The sequence below is a fragment of the Periplaneta americana genome, chromosome 12 (genome assembly GCF_040183065.1).
Source record: "Periplaneta americana isolate PAMFEO1 chromosome 12, P.americana_PAMFEO1_priV1, whole genome shotgun sequence".
Taxonomy (NCBI): Eukaryota; Metazoa; Arthropoda; class Insecta; order Blattodea; family Blattidae; genus Periplaneta; species Periplaneta americana.
In genome coordinates, this window is record NC_091128.1 from 124,938,407 (window position 1) to 124,961,322 (window position 22,916).

The window sequence follows — 22,916 nt, forward strand, 5'->3', positions numbered from 1 at the left end:
ACAAATTCTTAACCAGAGTATAGCTAGAGAACCGAAGTCGTAGATTTATAGTACATAGAAGAAATAAGGTCCTAATTGCTGATGATATGGCATTATTAACAGAAGAGGAGATGATGCTAAGGGATATGCTACTGGAGCTAAATAACAGCTGTGAGCAGTATGAAATAAAAGATGAGAAAAAAATCAGGTATTTCAGAGAAGAAACATGACTAAATGTAGCTCATCATTGATGGAAAAGAAGATGGTCAGAAAAAGATATATACAAAGATGTGAAGGAAGATGAATATGATTTTGGAAGACCTTTCGTGTCGGCGCAACTGGTAACTCAATGGGTACGCTATTCGTACTAGAGATCCAACTGCATATTCCGGCGACTTAGATTTTATTGTGGTAATATGTATTGAGTTCAGTTTTTTCGAAGTTTCTCGTTCAAAATTTCCATAAAAGCACAGAGTTCTCTAAATAAGTCGCCCCGATACTTCTGCCTGACGTTTGTTTCTGTTGGCGGGAGAAGAGATATCGTTTGCCAGTTTACGGACGTCAGTCTCTAGTTATGCAATAGGCCTACCATATGGTATGGTATGGTTCGCCAAAGATTAATTCGTTCATGGTGAAAAATATATTACGAAACAGAATATAATATGTAGAATCTAGATGCGTTTTACCTGTTTCCAGTATAATCTTCTTTTGCCCACCTCTACTCCCTCTTACTTATCTGTCCGATTCCACAGTCTTTCTCGGTATCATAACTTAAATACTCGGTCACAATATGACAGCGCGCTAGAAATACCACTGCACACATCATCTCTTTATTCTTCGTCTTCACTGTTGCTACTTCTCGTCACTGGAATTCTCTGCCGCCTGAAGTCGAGGGCTGCCGAACTTTAATTTCCTTTAAATGTAAATTAGAAAAATATCTTATGATGAGTTGCCAGACCTAACGTGTTGCAAATGTGTTCCACTGTATTTATTTTTATTTTTTTTTGTTTCTTATTTTATTATCTAAATCGTGTTTATTTATCACTTAATGCCAATATGTATTCCATTGTGTTGTTTTTTATTATTAATCTATTTTTGTGTACATTTTATTCAATTGTCGGTTTCTTGTTTAATTATATAAATCCTATTTAATTCTAATCTAATACTAATATGTATACTAATGTGTTTATTTTTATTTCTACTGTGTACTTCTTTTTTTTATTGAATTATTTATTGGCTTCTGTTTTTATGTGATTCGTATTTGATTCTAACAAATTAATATGTATTTCACTATGTTTATTTTTATTTTATGAGGTAAATTTTATGTAATTACCTCTTTTGATCTCATTATGTATCAGTATGTAATTACTTAATTCTGATCTAGTTTTATGTTCAACTCTGTAAGCAAGTTTTAATCCTGGTTGAGTGTAAGAGAAGATCTTACGGCCTTAACTGTGCCAGGTTAAATAAAGCCATTGTTATTATTATTATTATTATTATTATTATTATTATTATTATTATTATAATGTAGCTTTAGTTTGTTATTAAATCCACGTAACAGTATACACAGAGTGTTTCCGGACGAGTGTTACAAACTTTCAGGGATGATGAGGAAGGACACATGTATCAATTTGAGATCAGGAATCCTAGTCCGGAAATGACTGAGTGGAAAGTTTTAAGCAAAAATAATTGTGTAGAAATGGAATTTTAATTTGGCACCACGTGCCGTCCTTCCCTTAACCTTTGGAAAAGTCGTGGAAAGATGGTATGGACCGGATGTCTCCTACGTGGGTACTTACCCCGATACAATCTGTGAGCTTTTCTACTGTTCCCATTGGCTCATCCGTATTCGAAAATCATGTCTGCATATTCCGTTCTCGTCTACTCCTCCATTTCACTAGGACTGATCGACTGGACACTGCAACTTGTACACATACACTGCTGTCTATCAGGACCGACCATATCCGTTACACATTATGCCATCTGCATTGCTTTAGTGTAGTTTCCTGTCCCCACCCCTCAGACAGCGCACTGAATGGAATACTGTAAGTAGACAACGTCAGATGAATACAGTATGTGTAAGATGTATAGATAAATACACATAACTAAGGTGTACAGAGAAATAAAATTATTTCATTTTTATACAACTATTTTTGCTTGTAACTTTCGACTCAGTCATTTCCGGACCAAGGTTCCTTATCTCAAATTGATACATGTGCCTTCCCCATCATCCCTGAAAGTTTGTAACACTAGCCCGGAAACACCCTGTATATTTTGTATGTCAGTAACATTCTCACTGTTCAGTGTCTATTCGAATAAGTAGATGTAAACACACGAAACGGAGCATTGAACTGATCTGACTTACAGAGCGAAGCTAATATGATCCATGTACACCTAACTTGTACTCAAAGTAACCAAACGTAGGGCTCTAGTGATAATATATTTTAGTGGAGGATCAAGGCTTGCTATTTTTATCAGTGAGGAACATTGAAGAGGAAAATATGAAAATAGTCCGCAAGAAATAGAAAAATGAAATGAAAATATTCGGGCTGCGATAACTGGGATTATATCGGCTGAACTTCAAAGAGTGTCCCAGAACTTATCCAAGAGATGCTTTCCCTGTAGTGTGATGGAGAGTATTTTCACTCTCATATTAAGGTAAGAGTACATTTTATTTTCTGCTAACACCGTCATCCAACGGTGGATCATGCTTGCTTGATTTCCGCCAAATGTTCCGTTGGTATATGACTATAGCGCATTTAGTAACAAAAGTGTATTCTTTTGACTAAATATATATATTTTTTACTAATGGTGGAAACTTGATTTACATCATTCACCCATATAAAGCCAGTTATGTAGACCAATTTACCGACAGAGTCGTTGCCCAGGGTGCGCCATAGGAGGCTGGTCTACGCTACGTCCGTAAAGAGATGATATGATGGAGATTTTTGGTTGCCACAGGGGAACCAGAGCTCCCGGAGAAAACCCGCGTTTTCTGGACCATGGGCTTGCACAGCACAAGTTATGAATCGGGAGTAGGCCTACACCCGGGATCGAACTCGGGTCCACAGAATTATAAGTACAGCGCTCTAGCCGCTAGATTACCATGATCTAAATATATTGGAAAACATATTCGATAAATCAACCGTCTAAAAATCTTTCAAGTGAAGCAAAAATTTTAAGGTGAAGTTGTAAGCAAAATTCTATGTAAGAGGGGTAGAAAGAACAACAAAAACATTATTTCACTAATTCTCAACTAACGTCTTTTGTCAATATCCTGGGTGTTAAAAGGAAATATTTTTATTTATATTGTAAAGTATTTTTTTAATGGTGAATAATTTAATATGAAAAAATTGATATTGTTCCGTTTCAGTCAAATGGAGATAAGCAGAGTTAACATTTGAATGATCTTCTGTATTTGGAATGAATCACGGAAATGATGGTAATAACTATTTTAAAGTGGTGAAATGATGGCTGAGGAAACAAGAAAACCTGCTCCAAAACGTCTTTGTTCACCATAAATTTAATTTTGGCTCTGCGTTCTGAGTCAAAAGGTCAACGCTATAAGAGCTCAGTTATCGGTGTGCCTATAAGATCTGTAGGCCTACTCCTTCTTCTTTTTTTCCCGAAAAAGCACGCAGACATTTATAGGAAAGCATAAAACGAGAAAACTACTTGTATTGCACTTTCTTTATCGACACGGAAACTAATTCTCGTCGAACATCTCACCAATTCCTATGACCGTAAAATCGGATGTCTGTATAAAGAAGTATTGGAAAGATTTATGACCTAACCTAGTTCAGTTTCCTTGGTCGACTTTACGTCTCTTTCGAAATAATTGGAAGCTTTCTTCTTGCGTTGTCTTCCCGTATGACGTTGATGAAATCCCTGAATTGAGGGCAAAAGACGTCGTCATCTATTCGATACGAAGTAGGTCGAGCCACAATATTTATAGAGTATTTCATGAAAAGGAAAAGATTATCTAAAATTATGGGTTGTTTCATTTTGTGGCAACGAATAGCGGGTTAAAGAACACCGTGAATATTTTATCAAGTTTTTCCACATTTTCTTTTAATGCAGATTTTGATATTTTCAATAAAATGCTTTTCATACATGTATTTCGTTCATAAATTTTATTTAAAATAACATCTATCTTCGAGATTGGGGAATAAATTACAGACCTTTGTAAATCGTTGCTTGAGAAGAATACTTGGCGTAAGATGCCCTGAATTAGTAAGTAATTCTGCATTGTGGGAAAAGGATGGAGAGAAGCCAGATGCAAAACAAATAAAGATGAGAAAATGATGATTGAGAAAGCATACTTTGAGGAAGGAAGATTAATACATCGAACAGAAGGAATTGGATTGGAACACATAAGTCGTACGACGAAGAGAAAGATAGAAGCAAAGTTTCTTAGAGGAGGCAGAGATATGTGACAAAACATTGAGGGAAGTCAAATTTGTTGGTAGGCTTAACAAACACCCTATGCTTCTGACCACCAACTACAGACAAATAACTACTTACTACGCATTACTAACTATATATACTTAGACCTAATAGTTACTATAAACTACTTAGGCCAACTTACTACAGACTAGCTACTCTTTACTGCAGATTACTTACTACTTACTAGAGACAACTTAGATCTACTACTTACTACAGGCCTACTACTTACTATGGACTACTTAGGCCTACTACTTACTACAGACTAACTACTCCTTACTATTACTACAGATTACCTACTACTTCCTAGAGACAACTTAGGTCTACTACTTACTACAGTCCTACTACTTACTATACACTACTTAGGCCAACTTATTACAGACTAACTACTTCTTACTACTTACTACAGATTACCTACTACTTACTACATATAACTTAGGTTCACTACTTACTACAGACAACTTACTACTTACAACAGAATACTTACTACTTATTAGCGGTACCTATGGGTGCTATTCATAGACATTTCGCAGCACGCGCTACGAGCGTACTAAACTAGCCCCGGCTATCCACTGGTTACTAGTACAGAATTCAAATCATATCCTGTCGCTAACACTGGTTTATGAATACGAAAAACGCTGATCATCCACTAGAAGCCCGCGCTAAAAATGTCTATGAATACGGCCCTTAGTTTTTTTATTACATTTATTGTATTCCATAGATCTTATATTAGCATTGAAATTTTGCAAGATTACAATTTTTGTCGTAATGAAATGTTACTAGATACTAATTACTACTTACTACAGGATACTTACTCTTTACTACAGATTACTTACAACAGACTACTTGCTACAGATTACTTATATATTTTTATTAGGTTATTTTACGACGCTGTATCAACATCTAGGTTATTTAGCGTCTGAATGAAATGAAGGTGATAATGCCGGTGAAATGAGTCCGGGGTCCAGCACCGAAAGTTACCCAGCATTTGCTCTTATTGGGTTGAGGGAAAACCCCGGAAAAAACCTCAAACAGGTAACTTGCCCCAACCAGGATTCGAATCCGGACCACCTGGTTTCGCGGCCAGACGCGCTGACCGTTACTCCACAGGTGTGGACGATTACTTATATAGAGTTCGCTAGGGAAACGGACGATTTTAAAGTACGCGGTACAGAAATATTGTAGGCGATAGGAGGTGCTGTTATCTGTTGATATATTTCCGAAACTATGTCATTTACGTAGCGTTACATGATCAGTCATACCTAAAAGGTTGTGTGAAATTATATTAAATGAAAAATAAATAAGCCAAATACTTGTATGTAAATAGGTTATGCGTCAAATTACTTTATGTCAAATAGCAGTAGGTAAAGTGCAGTATGTCAATCCACCCGGAACTGTCTCAGTCACAGTTACTTCCAACTTGAAAACGTCAATCTTATTTTGCCGGATCCTGAACTACTCAAAGTTTGGGCTCTTTATACCATTCAGATCGTCTCAAAGAATAGTAGACCAATTAGTAGCTGGATTCTCTTACCATGAACAACGCAAGGATACCATTTAAGCCGAACACAAGAGAAGGGGCAAAAACTTAGTTCCTGTGGGGAGGAAGTAAATTTACCTTTCTTCCTGGAGATCAAATCCGGGTCGCTGGATTCATTAACATTTTAATAACTACTATTTCATCGTAATAGATGATCCCAAATAACTATAATAATAAGAGTCAATAAAATAAAAATAACCATAGCAAATTTAGTTTGCATATGCCAACAACACATCACAATATAGGTACTCATTTTGTAATTGAAATTGTACAGTGTGAGAGGATAACATGTGCAAATCTTGCAAATAGTTAATATTAGCAACATGTGTCAGTTCTCTCAGTCATCAGTTACCCTTTAATGTTTGGATATCAGTGACAAAATACTCAGTGTAATTGAAATGGCAGTGCTGTTGGCTATATGCAACTTCATCAAAAGATTCCTGGAAAAAAAAAAATTGTTCACATTCATAAGCAGATACAATAAAAGTAGTTAACTAAACTTCGCCTCGGCCTATTGCAACCTGTGAAGTCAAGGTCACCGGCAAGATATGAGAATCGATGTAGTAGTAGTAGTAGTAGTAGTAGTAGTAGTAGTAGTAGTAGTAGTAGTAGTAGTAGATGTAGTGGTAATGGTGTTAGTAATAGTAGTAATAATATAATTATTATATCACCATTATTATTATTATTGTTATATTATTATTATTATTATTATTATTATTATTATTATTATTATTATTATTATTATTATTATTATGTGCAATATATTTATACCCATTCGTTAAGAATGCTTGGTCTAATTAGGTCTATAACTTATTCTTTTTCCACTCCTATGTGTTTATTAATTTTATACTATACGTTGGTTAGATCCAAGCTTGAATATGCATCTGTTGTATGGAACTCCATTACTTCCACTGACTCGGCTAAATTGGAGAATATTCAAAGAAAATTTATTTCCTTGCGTTCTTATAGATTTTTACCAAATTCCGATTATAACTATGAGATTAAATGCAAATATTTCAATTGCGGTAGTTTGTTCACCAGACGTCAGGATCTTGATTATTTATTTTTTTGTAAAGTCATTAAGGGTGATATTGATTGTGAATCTTTCATAAGCAATATCAGTCTTCGTATTCCTGCTAATGGTTTAAGATTTCATAAATTGTTTTATAATAAGCATCCTAAATCTCTCTCTCCGGTCTGCAGATGCATTAAATATGCTAATTTGCATGGATTCAACTTGGATCCATTTAATGTGTAGTATATCTTTGAGTTTTTAACTCTCTGATCTAATTTTATAATTATTTGTCCTTTTTATTTCTTGCATTTGGTCAATTGATTAATGAAGACTATTCCATTATTTCAATTATCTCATTGTACTAAATTTATAATTTTATAATTATTATTTATCAATGATTGATGTAGACTATTATATTGTTTGTATTTCATCTCATTGCCATTTTCTATCTTCATTCTCATCATCATTTGTTGGTTTGTTTTGTATCGTGCTAAACTGTAATTGGCCTTGTGCTGTTGTTTTTGCACGTTAATATTCTAAATAAATAAATAAATAAATAAATAAATAAAATAAATTATTATTATTATTATTATTATTATTATTATTATTATTATTATTATTAACATCTAACAGTAAGAAATATAAAGAAAAAAAATAAATTTAATAGAAATGGATTTTTTTCGCCGTTGAGGCCTGCAGTGACACCTGTAACGGACGAGGTCGCAATTAGCATTTTTCTCTGGGTTTACCCATTTCTCTATTTATAGGGATCGACATTATTTTGGCTGATCTCCATTCCATTCTATTGCGCAAAGATATGTAATTAACTACGCACCTGTTTCATAACCAATCTACGCATTTCTGTTCACTTCTCACGTACTCACATCTCTCTCTACGCACTTACATAATAGGTACCTTAACTATCCACTCACATAATTACCCAGAAGCCTTGTACCATCTAAGACAAAAAAAAAGTGACTGACTGACTGACTGACTGACATACGCAAAATCCCCTTTGGGAGGTTTCGGTTGATTTCGTGAAAGCTTAGGTTTACAAGTGAACGAATTTTACGAATTTCTTATGCTGCGACAGGATTCCAATAATATATTTTGTTGTCAATATTTCAAATCATACTGTTGCCTCGAACCCACGATCTAGGGGAAACGTGGCTGTGTATTTAACGAGAGGTTACGAGTTCAAGTCTCACTTCTGTTTTTCCCCCCTCCCTTTTCGTTTAGTTTAGTTTTTTTTTGTTATCTGTCTCTTAATGGCTCAAGTGTCCCTGGACCGTTTACAGAAACAAAACACAATTTCATGGAAAGATTTATCGGAACAGATACAGCAATTGTTGAGCTATTTCTCAACATATTCTCCACCGGAACTGAGACATTTCTCATACCGTGGAATCAACAGAGAGGTGCAGACGGCTGTCACACACTGGTTCGGATCCCAGGCGACAGACTTCTACGACAAAAGGATAAAAAATTTGATCCCATGATATGACATACTGTATGTCTCAATTCCGGTGGGAAATATACTGAAAAATAGCTCAACAATTGCTATATCTGTTGCAATAATATTTCCATGAAATTTTCTTTCTGTAAACGGTCCAAGGAAACTTACTTTCTGGACTGTCTTCGTAATTGTACTCGAATGGTCAAAATATGTCTAAGCAGTTGTTTTGACATTAATAATAATAATAATAATAATAATAATAATAATAATAAGTTAATAATAATAATAATGATAACAATAACAATAATAATTTATTTTAGCTGGCAGAGTTGAGGTCGTAAGACCTTCTCTTTCACTCAAAGAACTTACTTAATGGCTTTTAAGGAACCCGCAAGTTCATTGCCGCCCTCACATAAGCCCGCCATCGGCCATTATCCTGTGCAAGATTAATCCAGTCTCTATCATTATATCCCACCTCCCTCAAATCCATTTTAATATTATCCTCCCATCTATGTCTCCGCTTCCCCAAAGGTCTTCTTTCCTCCCAACTAGCAATCTATATGCATTTCTGGATTCGCCCATACGTGCTACATGCCCTGTCCATCTCAAACGTCTGGATTTAATGTTCCTAATTATCTATGTCCAGACGTTTGAGATGGGCAGGGCATGTAGCAAGTATGGGCGAATCCAGAAATGCATATAGAGTGTTAGTTAGATGGGAAGGTGATATTAAAATTAATTTGAGTGAGGTGGGATATGATGATAAAGACTGAATTAATCTTGCACCGGATAGGGACTGATGGCGGGCTTATGTGCGGGCGGCAATGAACCTGCGCGTTCCTTAAAAGCCATTTGTAAGTAAGTAAGTAATTATGTCAGGTGAAGAATACAATGCGTGCACTTCTGCGTTGTGTAACTTCAACCCTCTTAGCCCCAAATATTTTCCCAAGAATCTTATTCTCAAACACCCTTAATCTCTGTTCCTCTCTCAAAGTGATAGTGTAAGTTTCACAACCATACAGAACAACCGGTAATATAATAACTCTTTTATAAATTCTAACTTCCGTTTTTTTTTTTTGAGAGGAAACTGGATGGCGAAAGCTTTTCAACTGAATAATAACAGGCATTTCCCATATTTATTCTGCGTTTAATTTCCTCCCGAGTGTCTTTTATATTTGTTACTGTTACTCCAAGATATTTGAATTTTTCCATCAATTCGAAGGACAAATCTCCAATTTTTGTATTTCAATTCCGTAAAAACAAATTAACTTCTTTATATGTCCTCATAAGAATGTTTGCTTGTTAGACAAATACACGCTACTGGAGCTCAGTCATTCTTTATATCTAAAGGCTGTACTGTGCATATCTAATGTACAGTACATAAACTTTTACGCATACACTTCATCTAAAACATATGCACAAACGATGCACTGATACACTCACTCACTCACTCACTCACTCTGTCGTATCGATCCGCTCACCGTTCTAGTTTTTCTAGTCTATATGTAAATGTATGTATTTAGCTATTTATCATGTCTTACATTTCATATTTACATATAAATAGCTGCTTGGCATTACAAAGTATTCGAGAAATAATGTACAAACTACTTGAATATCATAAGGCGAGAAGTTTTGTGTTTATGAATGCGATAAATTGAATATAACCGTCAAATGTTTCTTGTGTATACTGTACAAGTAACAGTAAGAGCTGGCTCGACGGCTCTGAGAAGGTCACACACAACAAATAAAAAACACTAAGATAAACATTAACAAATGAAGTAAGTGAATATTGTACATACCACTCCTTCGCGATGTGGTTGCCTTCTAATCAGGAGCTCTGCACCTCCATCTCGACGCTTGCCCGATATCTTCTCCAACAGCCATATCAAAGCAGTCGTTTTGATGTTCTTAGAGAACTGGAGGACGATGTAAGTCGGTGGGAAGACAGCTGCAGTCTCTTCAGAGGAGTCGTTCGGACTGCCGGACATATCTCCGTCCGAAAGGGGCTGCGTTCTCGGCATCACCCCTGAACAGATCAGAAACGTCACAGTACGAAGCCAAATCTTGTGTTGTAGGGTTTCTCTAGGTCAAGTCCGCATTCTCCGCTGATCCCACTTTAAATAACACTGCGGTAGTCCACACGCAAGCTAACGGCTATCTCGGCACTGCCATGGGATTTGGTGCCTTCATTTTAAATCAATATCTTGAAAGAAGAGAAGCCTTGTACGCCTAAATAGCATGAAACATGTCATCTCGTAGCTCACTTGTTGAAATGAATTGCAGCAGCTACGAATAAATGATTATGTCTGTAATTTATGTGAACGGATATGATTAGAAGGCAATGTACTTGACCTGATTTACAGGAATGTTGCTACAACATTTCGAAATTATGACGAATCGTAGAAATATAGCTTCGAAAACCAGATTTAGTTTTGTCATAGCCGGAAGTAATGAATTCATTGAACACTATATTGAAATAAAAATAAAATGAGATAATTTTTTATCTGCTAGCAACTCAAACATTGAAATACTGCAGAGGTATCAGTCTAAAACTTTACGTTCCATTGTCAATGCACCATGGTATATCCGTAATGATGTCATTTATCGTGACCTCAACATTTCAACTGTGAAAGAAGAAATCTCTAAATTCAGTAAACAAATACTTGCATCGATTAAATCAACATCCCAATCATCATGCATTAAATTTGCTGGATAATAGTCAAACAATAAGATGACTTAAAGGGTGCTATGCATAGACATTTCGCTAGCCCGCGCTACGAGCGTGCTAAACTAGCCCCGGCTATCGACTGGTTACTTGTACAGAATTCATATCATGTCATATCGCTAACACTAGTTTATGAATACGAAAAACGTTAGTTCGCTGATCATCCACCGCAAGCCCGCGCTAAGAATGTCTATGAGTATGGTCCAAAAGGACCAATGCTTTTGACCTTCCATTCATTTTTAATACAGCTATTTGAAACATTGTTATTTTTCTTTTGGAGTGTTGTCATGGGATAACATCTCCACTCATGTCATATTCTTTTATAATATTTACTTATTGTCTCTTGTAGACAGATTGTAAATGTGGCACGTGTTAAAAAAAATTATACTCATTTCTAATATTAAGTAAGCTATAACTTTGCTAGATCATGTAATAGATCAGACCTGGGCGCTATTACCTCGATTGAGTCATTGCAGATCACACCTCAAGTCCCCACTCCACCTTCCCAGGCTTAGACAGTCATGTCTGGTGCAGCACTAGTCGATAGGAAGGTCAGTGACGGAATGCATCAGGCTTTTACAAACTTTCGGCTCTCGCTGGTCGCCTAAAATCCAGCACTGATGCACAGATCTTTACTCTGAGTTTGTTTATAATGCGGTGTAAGCGGAAAGGTCATAGGCGGGAGATTCTGCATCCCTTCCACTTCCCCTCTTATGCCCAGGAATGTTATAGTTACAGAGTATTGAGCTCGACTCCTGGTCGGGAACGGAACACGTACATCAGATATGCTTGCATTGTCGGAGTACTCTGCATCATTATCGATATATTATTTACCGCGTATTTTTACTCATACAACTTTGATTAATAATAGCATTATATTATTATTATTATTATTATTGTTATTACTATTTTATAACCCTTGCGCTAACCTGTAAATTATTGGTTATTCGCTGTTGGATAGTAAATTAGTATTAATGATAAATTAATATAAATAAATCAACAAATAAATAGATACTAATTGCCATCATGGTCATGTTTCTTTTACGTGCTGTAAATCAATGAACCCGGTCTCTCTGGTTTAAATCCCTTCCTGAGGAAACTATGCTAAGTATACAGGTTGAACCGTAAGTAATGTCATTAATTTCAGGGATTATTCTTTGAGATATTTCAAACAAAAAAAGTTTAATACAATTTTCCTCGTTTTGCTCCTTTCCGAGATAAAAATACTTTCATATGAAACATTTCATAGCGTATTTTTGGAAAGTCATTGATGTAAGTCCCAGTATGCTTAGTAAATTTAAGAGAGCAATGTATTGTGATAATAAATGATTCAAAGAATTGTAATTTTGTCCTTTAAATGTGCAGAAACTTCATCTGAACAAATGTAATTTCTCGTTTTGAAAAGGAATTTTAAAATGTTACATTTGTTCGGATCAAATTCCTGCATATTTAAAGGACAAAATTAATATTCTTTCAATAATTAATCATCATAATACACTGTTCTCTTAAACTGACTGAACATATTGAAAATTAAATCAATGACTGTCCCAAAACAGGCTGTGGAATGTTTCATACAAAACAATTTTATCTCGGGAAGAAAGCAAAAACGAGCAAAATTGTATTAAACTTTTTTGTTTGAAATATCTCAAAGAACCCCCGGAAATTAATGACATTACTTACGGTTCACCCTGTATAACCGACTTTAAAAATCAATCGCTCCTCGGTCGGGTTTGAACCCGTGAACTTCAGGTCCAAAAAACCATCTACGACAATCATTTCACCATACATACAGTATTCAAATATGCTATCCTTAAAACAGAAATAACTTCTAATAATCTTTACTAATACCAGTAGTGGTATTATTATTATTATTATTATTATTATTATTATTATTTACTTGCAGATTATTAAGTGGTAGTGTTACTTCAACGGTCATCACAGCTATAACATTCCGGATGAATGTTAACCTGAATTTAAAAGTAGCACGTTACAGTTTTTACTGACACAGTATTTTAAATCATAACGCCGCCCGCTTTATGACTCAAACTATTAACCTTACTCTAAGAAATGACCAGAGAAAATAACCACGCAGTTATAGTCTCCAAAAATAAGTTTATGACTTCATTACATACACTGTCTTCGTTTCTGGAGGCAGACACTTGTATAATCAAAAGATTAGCTAGCTCTCAACAAACAAACGTTGGAATTTCGAACTATGATTTCAATAAGCTTACAACTAAGTGGTGCTTTAGAAACTTCTACAGTGAGCGCGAAATTTATGAATATAATAATAATAATAATAATAATAATAATAATAATAATAATAATAATGTCAACAACAGTACCTAAATGAGCTATGATACTGTAACAGAAATATTGTGAAAAAGGGATAATTCATTAATCAAAAATCCCCATGTAACAACGCCTAGTCTACCCTACCTACATTTAGCGTTAGTTTAAACATTGCGAAATGCTGAATAGACGCAAGTAAACGATACTTACCCCTGCGGTGATCTTAGGACTGTCACGGAGGCGACCCGGGTTCGAGTCCCGGTCAGGTCTGGGATTTTTCATCGAAAGTCGCAGTTGGGGATTTCCCGGGGTTTTTCCGCACATATGGCGTCTACATCATGATCGGAACGAAATTCAAATACAAACTGCTGAGCCATTTATACCCGAACCTACACTCTCTGAATTCGAAATTGTGATAGAACATAGGAAAAAGTACAAGTCTCCAGGTATCCATAAAATTCCAGTAGAATTAATACAACAGGGTGGAAGCGAAATTTATAAACTTGTACTTGCTGGGAAAAGGAAATTGTACCAGAACAATGGAAGAAGTCTATGATTGTACCTATTTTTAAAAAGGGGGAAAGGCTAAATGTAGTAACTTTCTAGGAATATCACTTTTGTTGACGTCGTACAAAATTTTGTCCAATATTCTTTTGAGAAGAATAACTCCGTATGTAGATGAAATTATATTGAAGATCATCAGTGTCGTTTTAGGCGTAATAGATCGACTATTGATCAAATTTTTTTGTATGCGACAGATATTGGAGAAAAAATGGGAGTATAAGGGTACAGTACATCAGTTATTCATAGATTTCAAAAAGGCATATGACTATGTTAAAAACGAAATTTTATAGAATATTCTTATAGAAGTTGGTATTCCGAAGAAACTAGTTCGATTAATTAAAATGTGTCTCAATGAAACGTATAGCAGAGTCCGTATAGAACAGGTTCTGCCGGATGCTTTTCTAATTCACTGCGGGCTAAAACAAGGAGATGCACTATCACCTCTACTTTTCAACTTCGCTATAGAATATGCCATTAGGAAAGTTCAGGATAACAGAGAGGGTTTGGAAATGAACGTGTTACATCAGCTTCTTGTCTATGCGGATGACGTGAATACGTTAGGAGAAAATACACAAACGATTAGGGAAAACACGGAAATTTTACTTGAAGCAAGTAAAGAGATAGGTTTGGAAGTAAATCCCGAAAAGACAAAGTATATGATTATGTCTCGTGACCAGAATGTTGTACGAAATGGAAATATAAAAATTGGAGATTTATCCTTCGAAGAGGTGGAAAAATTCAAATATCTTGGAGCAACAGTAACAGATACAAACGACACTCGGGAGGAAATTAAACGCAGAATAAATATGGGGAATGCCTGCTATTATTCGGTAGATAACTTTTGTCATCTAGTCTGCTGTCAAAAAATCTGAAAGTTAAAATTTATAAAACAGTTATAATACCGGTTGTTCTGTATGATTATGAAACTTGGACTCTCACTTTGAGAGAGGAACAGAGATTAAGGGTGTTTGAGAATAAGGTGCTTAGGAAAATATTTTGGGCTAAGGGGGATGAAGTTACAGGAGATTGGAGAAAGTTACACAACGCAGAACTGCACGCACTGTATTCTTAACCTGACATAATTACGGTATATTAAATCCAGATGTTTGAGATGGGCAGGGCATGTGGCACATATAAGCGAATCCAGAAATGCATATAATGTGTTAGTTGGGAGGCCAGAGGGAAAAAGACCTTTGGGGAAGCGGAGACGTAGATAGGAGGATGATATGAAAATGGATTTGAGGGAGGTGGGATATGATGATAGAGACTGAATTAATCTTGCATAGGATAGAAACCGATGGCGAGCTTACGTGCGGGCGGCAATGAAGCTACGGGTTTCTTAAAAACCGTAAGTAAGTAAGTAAGTAAGTAAGTAAGAAAGAAAGTATTCAATAAGGAAATGAAGAAAAAGTAGGCTTAATCAATAATATAATAGATAAATTGCATTAAATTTACTTATCTCTCGATCATATTCAAATCCTTATAAATAAAAACAATTCGTTAAAAATAGAAGTATAATAACACCCAACCGAAAATATAAACATTCCATGCAATTATAGGGATTCTATAAATGGTAACAGTAAGCCTAATACTAAATCTCTGTATCCTATACCCACAAAATACTAGGTTTGCATAAAACTGCTACTCTGGCTACCTATACAAGCTTGTTTTCTTCGTGTATTTGTTACTTTACACGAATTTAATTAACTTACATTTAGGCGTTCGAAGACGAAAACAGCTTCGGAATCCCATGTCGGCTGTTAATTGTGTATCGAAATTACTGAAGAAAAGTACGGAGAATGAAGTCCGAATCTCAAGTGATCTGGCCGCGTTAACTCCAGCTCGGAACACACACGTGTACGTTCTCTGATTGGCGCAGTGCATATTGCACATTTTATTGGAACCTCTCGGCGTCTGGTTTCGCATTCAAGTTGATAAGGAACTGTGCACAAGCAGGTCAATTAAACAGAAGTAAAGGTGAACATTAAGAGTTATGTTGTTTTCTTACTTCATTAATCCTATTGGTCCACATTATATGGATATAAATGTTGACATCATATCATATGTCATATGTCATATGCCATATGTCATGTCATATATCATATCATATCATATCATATCATATCATATCATATCATATCATATCATATCATATCATATCATATCATATCATATCATATCACATCATATCATATCATATCATATGAAGAGTTCGCGGGAAAAACGATAAATGTCACAGTTTTCTTAAGGTTGATGTTATTTCTAATTCAATGGATCACTGCGAAATTTAATGTCTGTTCTTATGAAAAATGGTAAAAAGGAGAATTATCACCACGAATACAGTAATCCTTTCCTTTATTTTCTATAGAAACAGCACTACATCTTGCAGTTATAGGCTCAATTAGATCATTATCTAATCCTTAACAGAAATGTGACATTCATCGTTTTTCCCGTGAACTCTTCATATCATATCATATCATATCATATCATATCATATCATATCATATCATATCATATCATATCATATCATATCATATCATATTATATCATATCATATCATATCATATCATATATCATATCATATCATATCATATCATATCATATCATATCATATCATATCATATCATATCATATATCATATCATATCATATATCATATCATATCATATAATACATTATATCATATCAAACATATCATATTATTAATCCTATTTTTCTATTATATGTACTTTTAAATCTTCTTCAAAATCAACTTCCGACTTGTAGATGTACTTAATCTCAGATTCAGTATGCGCCGCCTCTTCAAATACAATATAGGCCTTTTTACCCTCAAGCTGAAGTTCCTCGTGTTCAGATTCAACCTCAGTCTCCTCACCCTAAAACTGAGATCAACATCCGCTTCCTCCACGTCCTCAATTTCAAATTGAATCCCCGTCTTCAACTCCCTGAATTCATTCTTCATTCCTCTTGAAATTCAATTTCCGCATCCTCCTTAAATTCAGAATCAATCTCTAACTCCTGTTTTATTCGTCATCGATAGTCTAGCGACCACCATGACTCTGACTTTCGCTGGTTTAAATTCGATAAAATCTTTTCCTTTGGGAAAGAGAAAAGTAAGTTAGTAATCCCATTTCATAGATTTACGGCAAAGTTAAAGAATGCTGTGCCCCATAGAGTACTTCACGTAAGAATTTTAGGCTATATCTCCCTTTCATAGAAATTTTGAGATACCACAGTGAATCTGTAAGTGGTATACATGCGCGTGGACTTATCACCAATCCCTACGCAACCTTTATTCAATTTCCGCCTTCCTCTCACATTCAACTTCTATCTCTTCCCCCTCAAATTAAATCGACGTCTCATCTTCATCAAATTCAACTTCCGTATTTTATTTCCAAATTCGATTTTCCACTCCTTGCCCTAAATTCAATTTCCTAAACTTACGAAATTCAAACTTCGTCTCCTTCTATGAAATTTAATCTCCGGTTGATTTCACTTAATTAAACCTTCTCCTCTCTCCAGAAATTCAACTTCCACTTATTTGTTTGAAATTTAATCCCGTCTGCACCACTGAAATTCAAATCTAATCCATCGAAAATTTAACCTCCGCCCTCATTCCGAAAGCCGTGGCGCCCTGGTAGGCATAATAATTAAACGACATTTCATACAAGTTGAGAGGATGCGAAGGCATTTCTTTCCCCTTTGCTCTGAGTCCGTTAGCGACAGAGATGGTAGCTACTACCTCTTATACCTGCACTCCCCAAGCTGTACACACGAGAAAATAAAATATTAAATAAAGTACATAAGCAAATATAACATACAGCCATACAGATGTTTGACAATTACATGTTTGGGTATATTTTAGTGCCGTTCTTACAATATTTTCAACTAATAATTAATTAAATTAAAGAATGTTAGTTTATATTATGAAGTCAGGGGGGATCGACACAGTGCAGACTGTCCCATTCTGTATGCTGTAGAGTAGCAACTAGCGGTGAAGAAAACATTATCTTCTGCTGTCAGTAGCTTTTTAATGTGCCAGTTGATATGAAGAGCAACAAAATTGAAATACAAACGCTTAGTATATACTTCCAAAATATAGATTACTGGTACAAATTTTAAATAATACAATTTGTCACTGTGTTGAAAGTCAATTAGTCGAATGTTTGTGAAATGGACAGTAGCATCTTCTCCTTCACTGTTGGTAGAGAGTGTGAGTAGAGGGGAAAGGCCTATCAACCAAACTGAAATGGGGTATAGGACTCGCGTTACGGAATGAGTTCTGGTTCGATTCCTTATGAGGAAAGAATTTTCTCATGCAATTTCGGCCAGTATATGAGATCGCTACCGACCCGGCATCGTGATGAATTTGAGGAGCTACGCTAGATAGCTGGGTAAATACCAGGCCTTTTTTAATGAAAGTTTCACCATTTATTTTGTGTAGGTGTACGTCTACCTTGGAAGACAGCGTTACCGACGACGATCCACAACACAACCGTTAATGAGAGGCCGGACATGGGGATATGCTTGAGCGACTTTTTCCACAAATTTCTACACAGCTCCTGCTCGCGTGTTTAAAGTTTCATAAAAGCAAAAGCTTAGCTCTTCCTTTCGCAGGAAACGTAAACATTACGCATGGAAACAGAACACTTATTCGGAGTAAAGTATGTGCTTAAGCCACTTTCTGCTATTTATATCTTGCCAGGAAACAGTTACCTTACAAATATCGTGAAATTGCAGGTGTACGGTCACGTTCCTCATATTTGGAATGATGAACGAAAATCCTTACTTCAGGGAGACCATGCTATTCTTACAAAACCAATCTCGAGAACTGTTTCGTATTACACACAATGCAGTGTATTAGCGTAACACAAACAAACTACAAAACACAAACATATAGGGAAATCAACTCTCGAGCACTGAAGGAAGGAATGAAAATGCTCTTTCTTGTCTATTGTAAAGGATGTCCCAACAAGAGCGCCGGATTTAATGAGAATAAATGCAATAAAAACAGAATAGACAACATAGTCACCAAATCAACAACACGACAATGGCGCAATGTCCCAACTATGCTGTGTTACTGTCGGGCTGCGGCACTGATATGTGCTCTGTTATCCGTATTTGTTGAATTTATTCACATTATTAAATCCGACGTTCTTGTTGAGACATCCTATATCTGTTTTGGGCGTTGGTTATAATAGCGGTGGAGATTAAAGGAATGTAGAAGAATAAGAGGGATGAAGAATCAGAACGAAAAGAAGAAGAGATAAAGAGGGAAGGAAAGAAGTATAAAGAGGGAAAGAGAGAAGTAGAAAGAGTGACGCAAAACGATAAGAGAAATGCAGAAGAAGTGCAGAGAGAATTAGAAAAAGGAATGTAGAATGAGAAGAAGAGAGAAGTAAAAAGTGATGAGGAGAGAAGTAGAAATAGGGAAATAGGAGAGGAAGAGAGATAAATAGAAAGAGAGAAAATGAGACACAGTAGAAAAAAATAAAAAGAGGAATTGAGAAAAAAAGAGAGGAAGTGAAAAACGGAGAGAAAAGAGAAAAATTGAGAGAACTGAATAGAGAAATAGAAAGAAGGAAGGGAGAAATAGAGGAAACTGAAGACAGGAGGAAGAGAGATAAATAGGAAGAAAGGAAGAAAGACATAGAACGAGGAAGGCAGAAATAGCAATGGAAAAGAAAAATAAAGAAGATATAGAAAGGGGAAGAGATAAATAAAATAAGAGGACGAGAGAAACAGGAACAGAAGAAGTGACAAGTACAAAGAAAAAAGTGTGAAGTAAAAAAGAGAGAAAGAGAGATTGGAAAGAGAGGAAGAGTGAAATACAAAGAGAAGCAGAAAGAACGTACAGAGAAAGTAAAAAACACAAAAGAAGCAAAGAAAAGAGAGAAAAGGAATGGAAAAGAATAAGATAAAGGAAGGAAAATAATAACATGAAGAACATAGGGTGGAAAAGAAAGAACGAAAAAATGAAGATGGAAAAAGAGATACAGGAAGAGAGGAGAAAGAAGAAGGAAATAAAAGAATACCAATAACAAAATGGGAAAAACAGAAAGAAAGGAACCAAGAAAGAGTGCAAAAGGACAGTATTCGAAAGAGAGACAAGAAAGAAAAACGTAGAGTGGAAAAAATAAAAATGTAATGGGGAAACATAATACAGTAATAGAAAGACAGAAAGTAAGGGAAAAGAAACATGAAGTGAACGATGAGATGAAAATGAGAGAAATAAATGAAGGAGAGGATAACAGAGTACAGGAAGAAGAACAGAAGGTATAGAGACAGAAAGGCATTGAGAGGAAAGGTGAAAAAGAGAGAGAGAGAGAGAGAGAGATAGGAAAAGGAAAATGAGAATAAAATTAGGCATAGAATAAAAGATAGGAGTAAAGGATGAAAATAAGAAATGAAAAAATAAGGAAATATAAACGAAAGCGGGAAAGGAAAGATGAAAGGAATAAATAAGTACATATTATTATACTCTTAGTATCCTCAAATGTTTAACTATCCGTGTAATTAGTTACACAAAGAGAATTTTCTTACAGAACTTGTGCAATCACACAAAGTTTAGGATCATGTAAGACTATTCAGGAATTCAGGCTACACTGCTTCGTCGATTTAGTGGAATATGTTTGAGTCTAAAGAAAGGAGCAAACAGCACAATGTGGTCTGTTGTGACGACAATCCAACCCTCCGCATACCGGTAAGGCATCACGTCACAAAACGTTCACGTCTCAGTCTTTTGACAAAGTAAATATATATATATATTTTGATGTACCGAAGTACATATGATATTTCCACGCAGGTATTCTGCGTCATCACATGATGAAAGAGAGATGGAACGGAGAAAAATTCTCTCCGGCGCCGGGATTTGAACCCGGGTTTTCAGCTCTACGTGCTGACGCTTTATCCACTAAGCCACGCCGGATACAAATCCCGGCGCCGGAGAGAATTTTTCTCCGTTCCATCTCTCTTTCATCATGTGATGACGCAGAATACCTGCGTGGAAATATCATATGTACTTCGGTACATCAAAATATATATGATATGCGTAATAAATCACTTTGTGATTTAAAGACGGCGCCCATACCGTCGGATCCCGGCCAAACAGTCACTCATCTGAGTGCACCTCAACACATGTATGGACTTCGGTCCTGCGTTCATAGACATCTATGACGTAGTGCAGAGGGCGGCCACTAGAGGGAACCCAAGAGATGGAGCTTAATCTGAGACGATTCTAAACGGCGTCGGGATTGTATCCGGCGTGGCTTAGTGGATAAAGCGTCAGCACGTAGAGCTGAAAACCCGGGTTCAAATCCCGGCGCCGGAGAGAATTTTTCTCCGTTCCATCTCTCTTTCTTCAAAGTAAATATAATTCAACACCTAGAAAACGGCCAAATATTAAGGATATTGCCGGAGAGTTTAAGGTAATACTTATTAATTAATTAATTAATTTATTTATTTATTATTTGTTTATTATGTTCTTTACTTCTTTATTTCTTTACTTATTTATTTGTTTTTAATTTTTCTATTTGTATCTTTATTTATTTATTTGTGTATTTACAGTGAAACCTCTCATTTAGCCTACGGACATCGAAGGGACGTAACAATCTGTCCTCACCTGGGAGGTGTCCTTTATTGGGAGGGAGACCCCAATCTAACAGTAAATTTATAATATGCATTATGTATCCCTTCACGCTTTAAATGGAATGTATTACTGTAGTTTAATTCTAAATGCAGTATACTACAATAAATTCTTTGCAATTTTGAACTACAGTAGGTAAGACCGAAAAAGAAAAATACAGTACTGTGCCATGCAATTTTATTCTAGGTCTACAGTTAAGTAGTACTGTAATTTACAGTTTTCAACTTAACCTTTACGTTCAGGTGCCATGTCACTTGAAACAGAACAACTGATTGAAGTGAAGAGAATAGTCCTACTAACCCTATCATGTGTCGAATACAATTTCACGATCGCGGAAACCTTGGACCCATCACACAGGTTAAATTTTATGACTTTGTTTATCCACCCGCAAGGGGTAGCCGGCTGGGCTAATGGTAGCCTACGAGACTCTTATTGTCTTCTTTCATGTTAAGGAATTTCTGTACAGTTCTCAAAACTATCTTTCCCATTTTTGTAAAATATTAGGTCTTGATATCCAAGTTCTGTTCGCAGTCAGGAGGTAAAGCAAGCTCTAGGACTGTGAAACATAGAATACATAAGAAAAGAGATGGTTAAGTAGATATAAAATTTAGGTAGTCGGTCTTACAAACAAATACAATCTAATGGTGAAAAAATAATAAAAATGTAGGCCTACATATGGCTCACTTTAGGTATAAAATAAATATTTCAAGTTTTTAGGTAGGCTATATGATAAAAATTAACTAAGATAAGATGTACTTTATTGTCATATTATGGAAATATGTAAGATAATCATCAGGAATAGTTATTATAAGCAAAGTATGACACAATATTGTAATTTTAAATGTAAATTAATCCAGGCGTGTATATAGAAATTTCAATCTTATAAGTATAGGATTAAATTTAGTTAAGGTGATGTGTAAATTCAACTCTCATATTATGAAAAAGCAAATTGTAGCATAATATTGTAATTACACATGTAAATTATTTAATATAATGCATGTAATATTATTATGTAATGGGGCATGCAGTTGATGTTCTCAATAAAAAAAAACAGCTGTCCATGTCCGTATCTGAGAGTGTCCGTAAACGAGAGTTAAATTTATCATTATTTCTATATTATTTCAGTTGGGACATAAAAATCTGTCCGTATATGAGGAGTGTCCGTATCTTTCGGGGTGTCCGTAAGGAGAGGTTTCACTGTACTTCCTTATCTACTTATTTGTTTATCTGTATATTTATTTTATTACTTTATTATTTA

The 22,916-nt window shown here is 35.4% G+C and overlaps 1 protein-coding gene across 5 annotated transcripts in view; it reads right to left on the reverse strand.

Moving 5' to 3' along the window:
- Nucleotides 1-22,916, reverse strand: part of Axs (Abnormal X segregation) — a 101,328-nt gene that overhangs the window by 59,889 nt on the left and 18,523 nt on the right. For 3 of the 5 annotated variants that reach the window (XM_069842050.1, XM_069842052.1, XM_069842051.1), the window contains one exon: nucleotides 10,233-10,459. The exons of the other annotated variants lie outside the window; for them this stretch is intronic. In XM_069842050.1, the coding sequence (XP_069698151.1) occupies nucleotides 10,233-10,459 (227 nt within the window). The remainder of the gene's footprint in view (nucleotides 1-10,232; nucleotides 10,460-22,916) is intronic. 5 annotated transcript variants of the gene reach the window in all.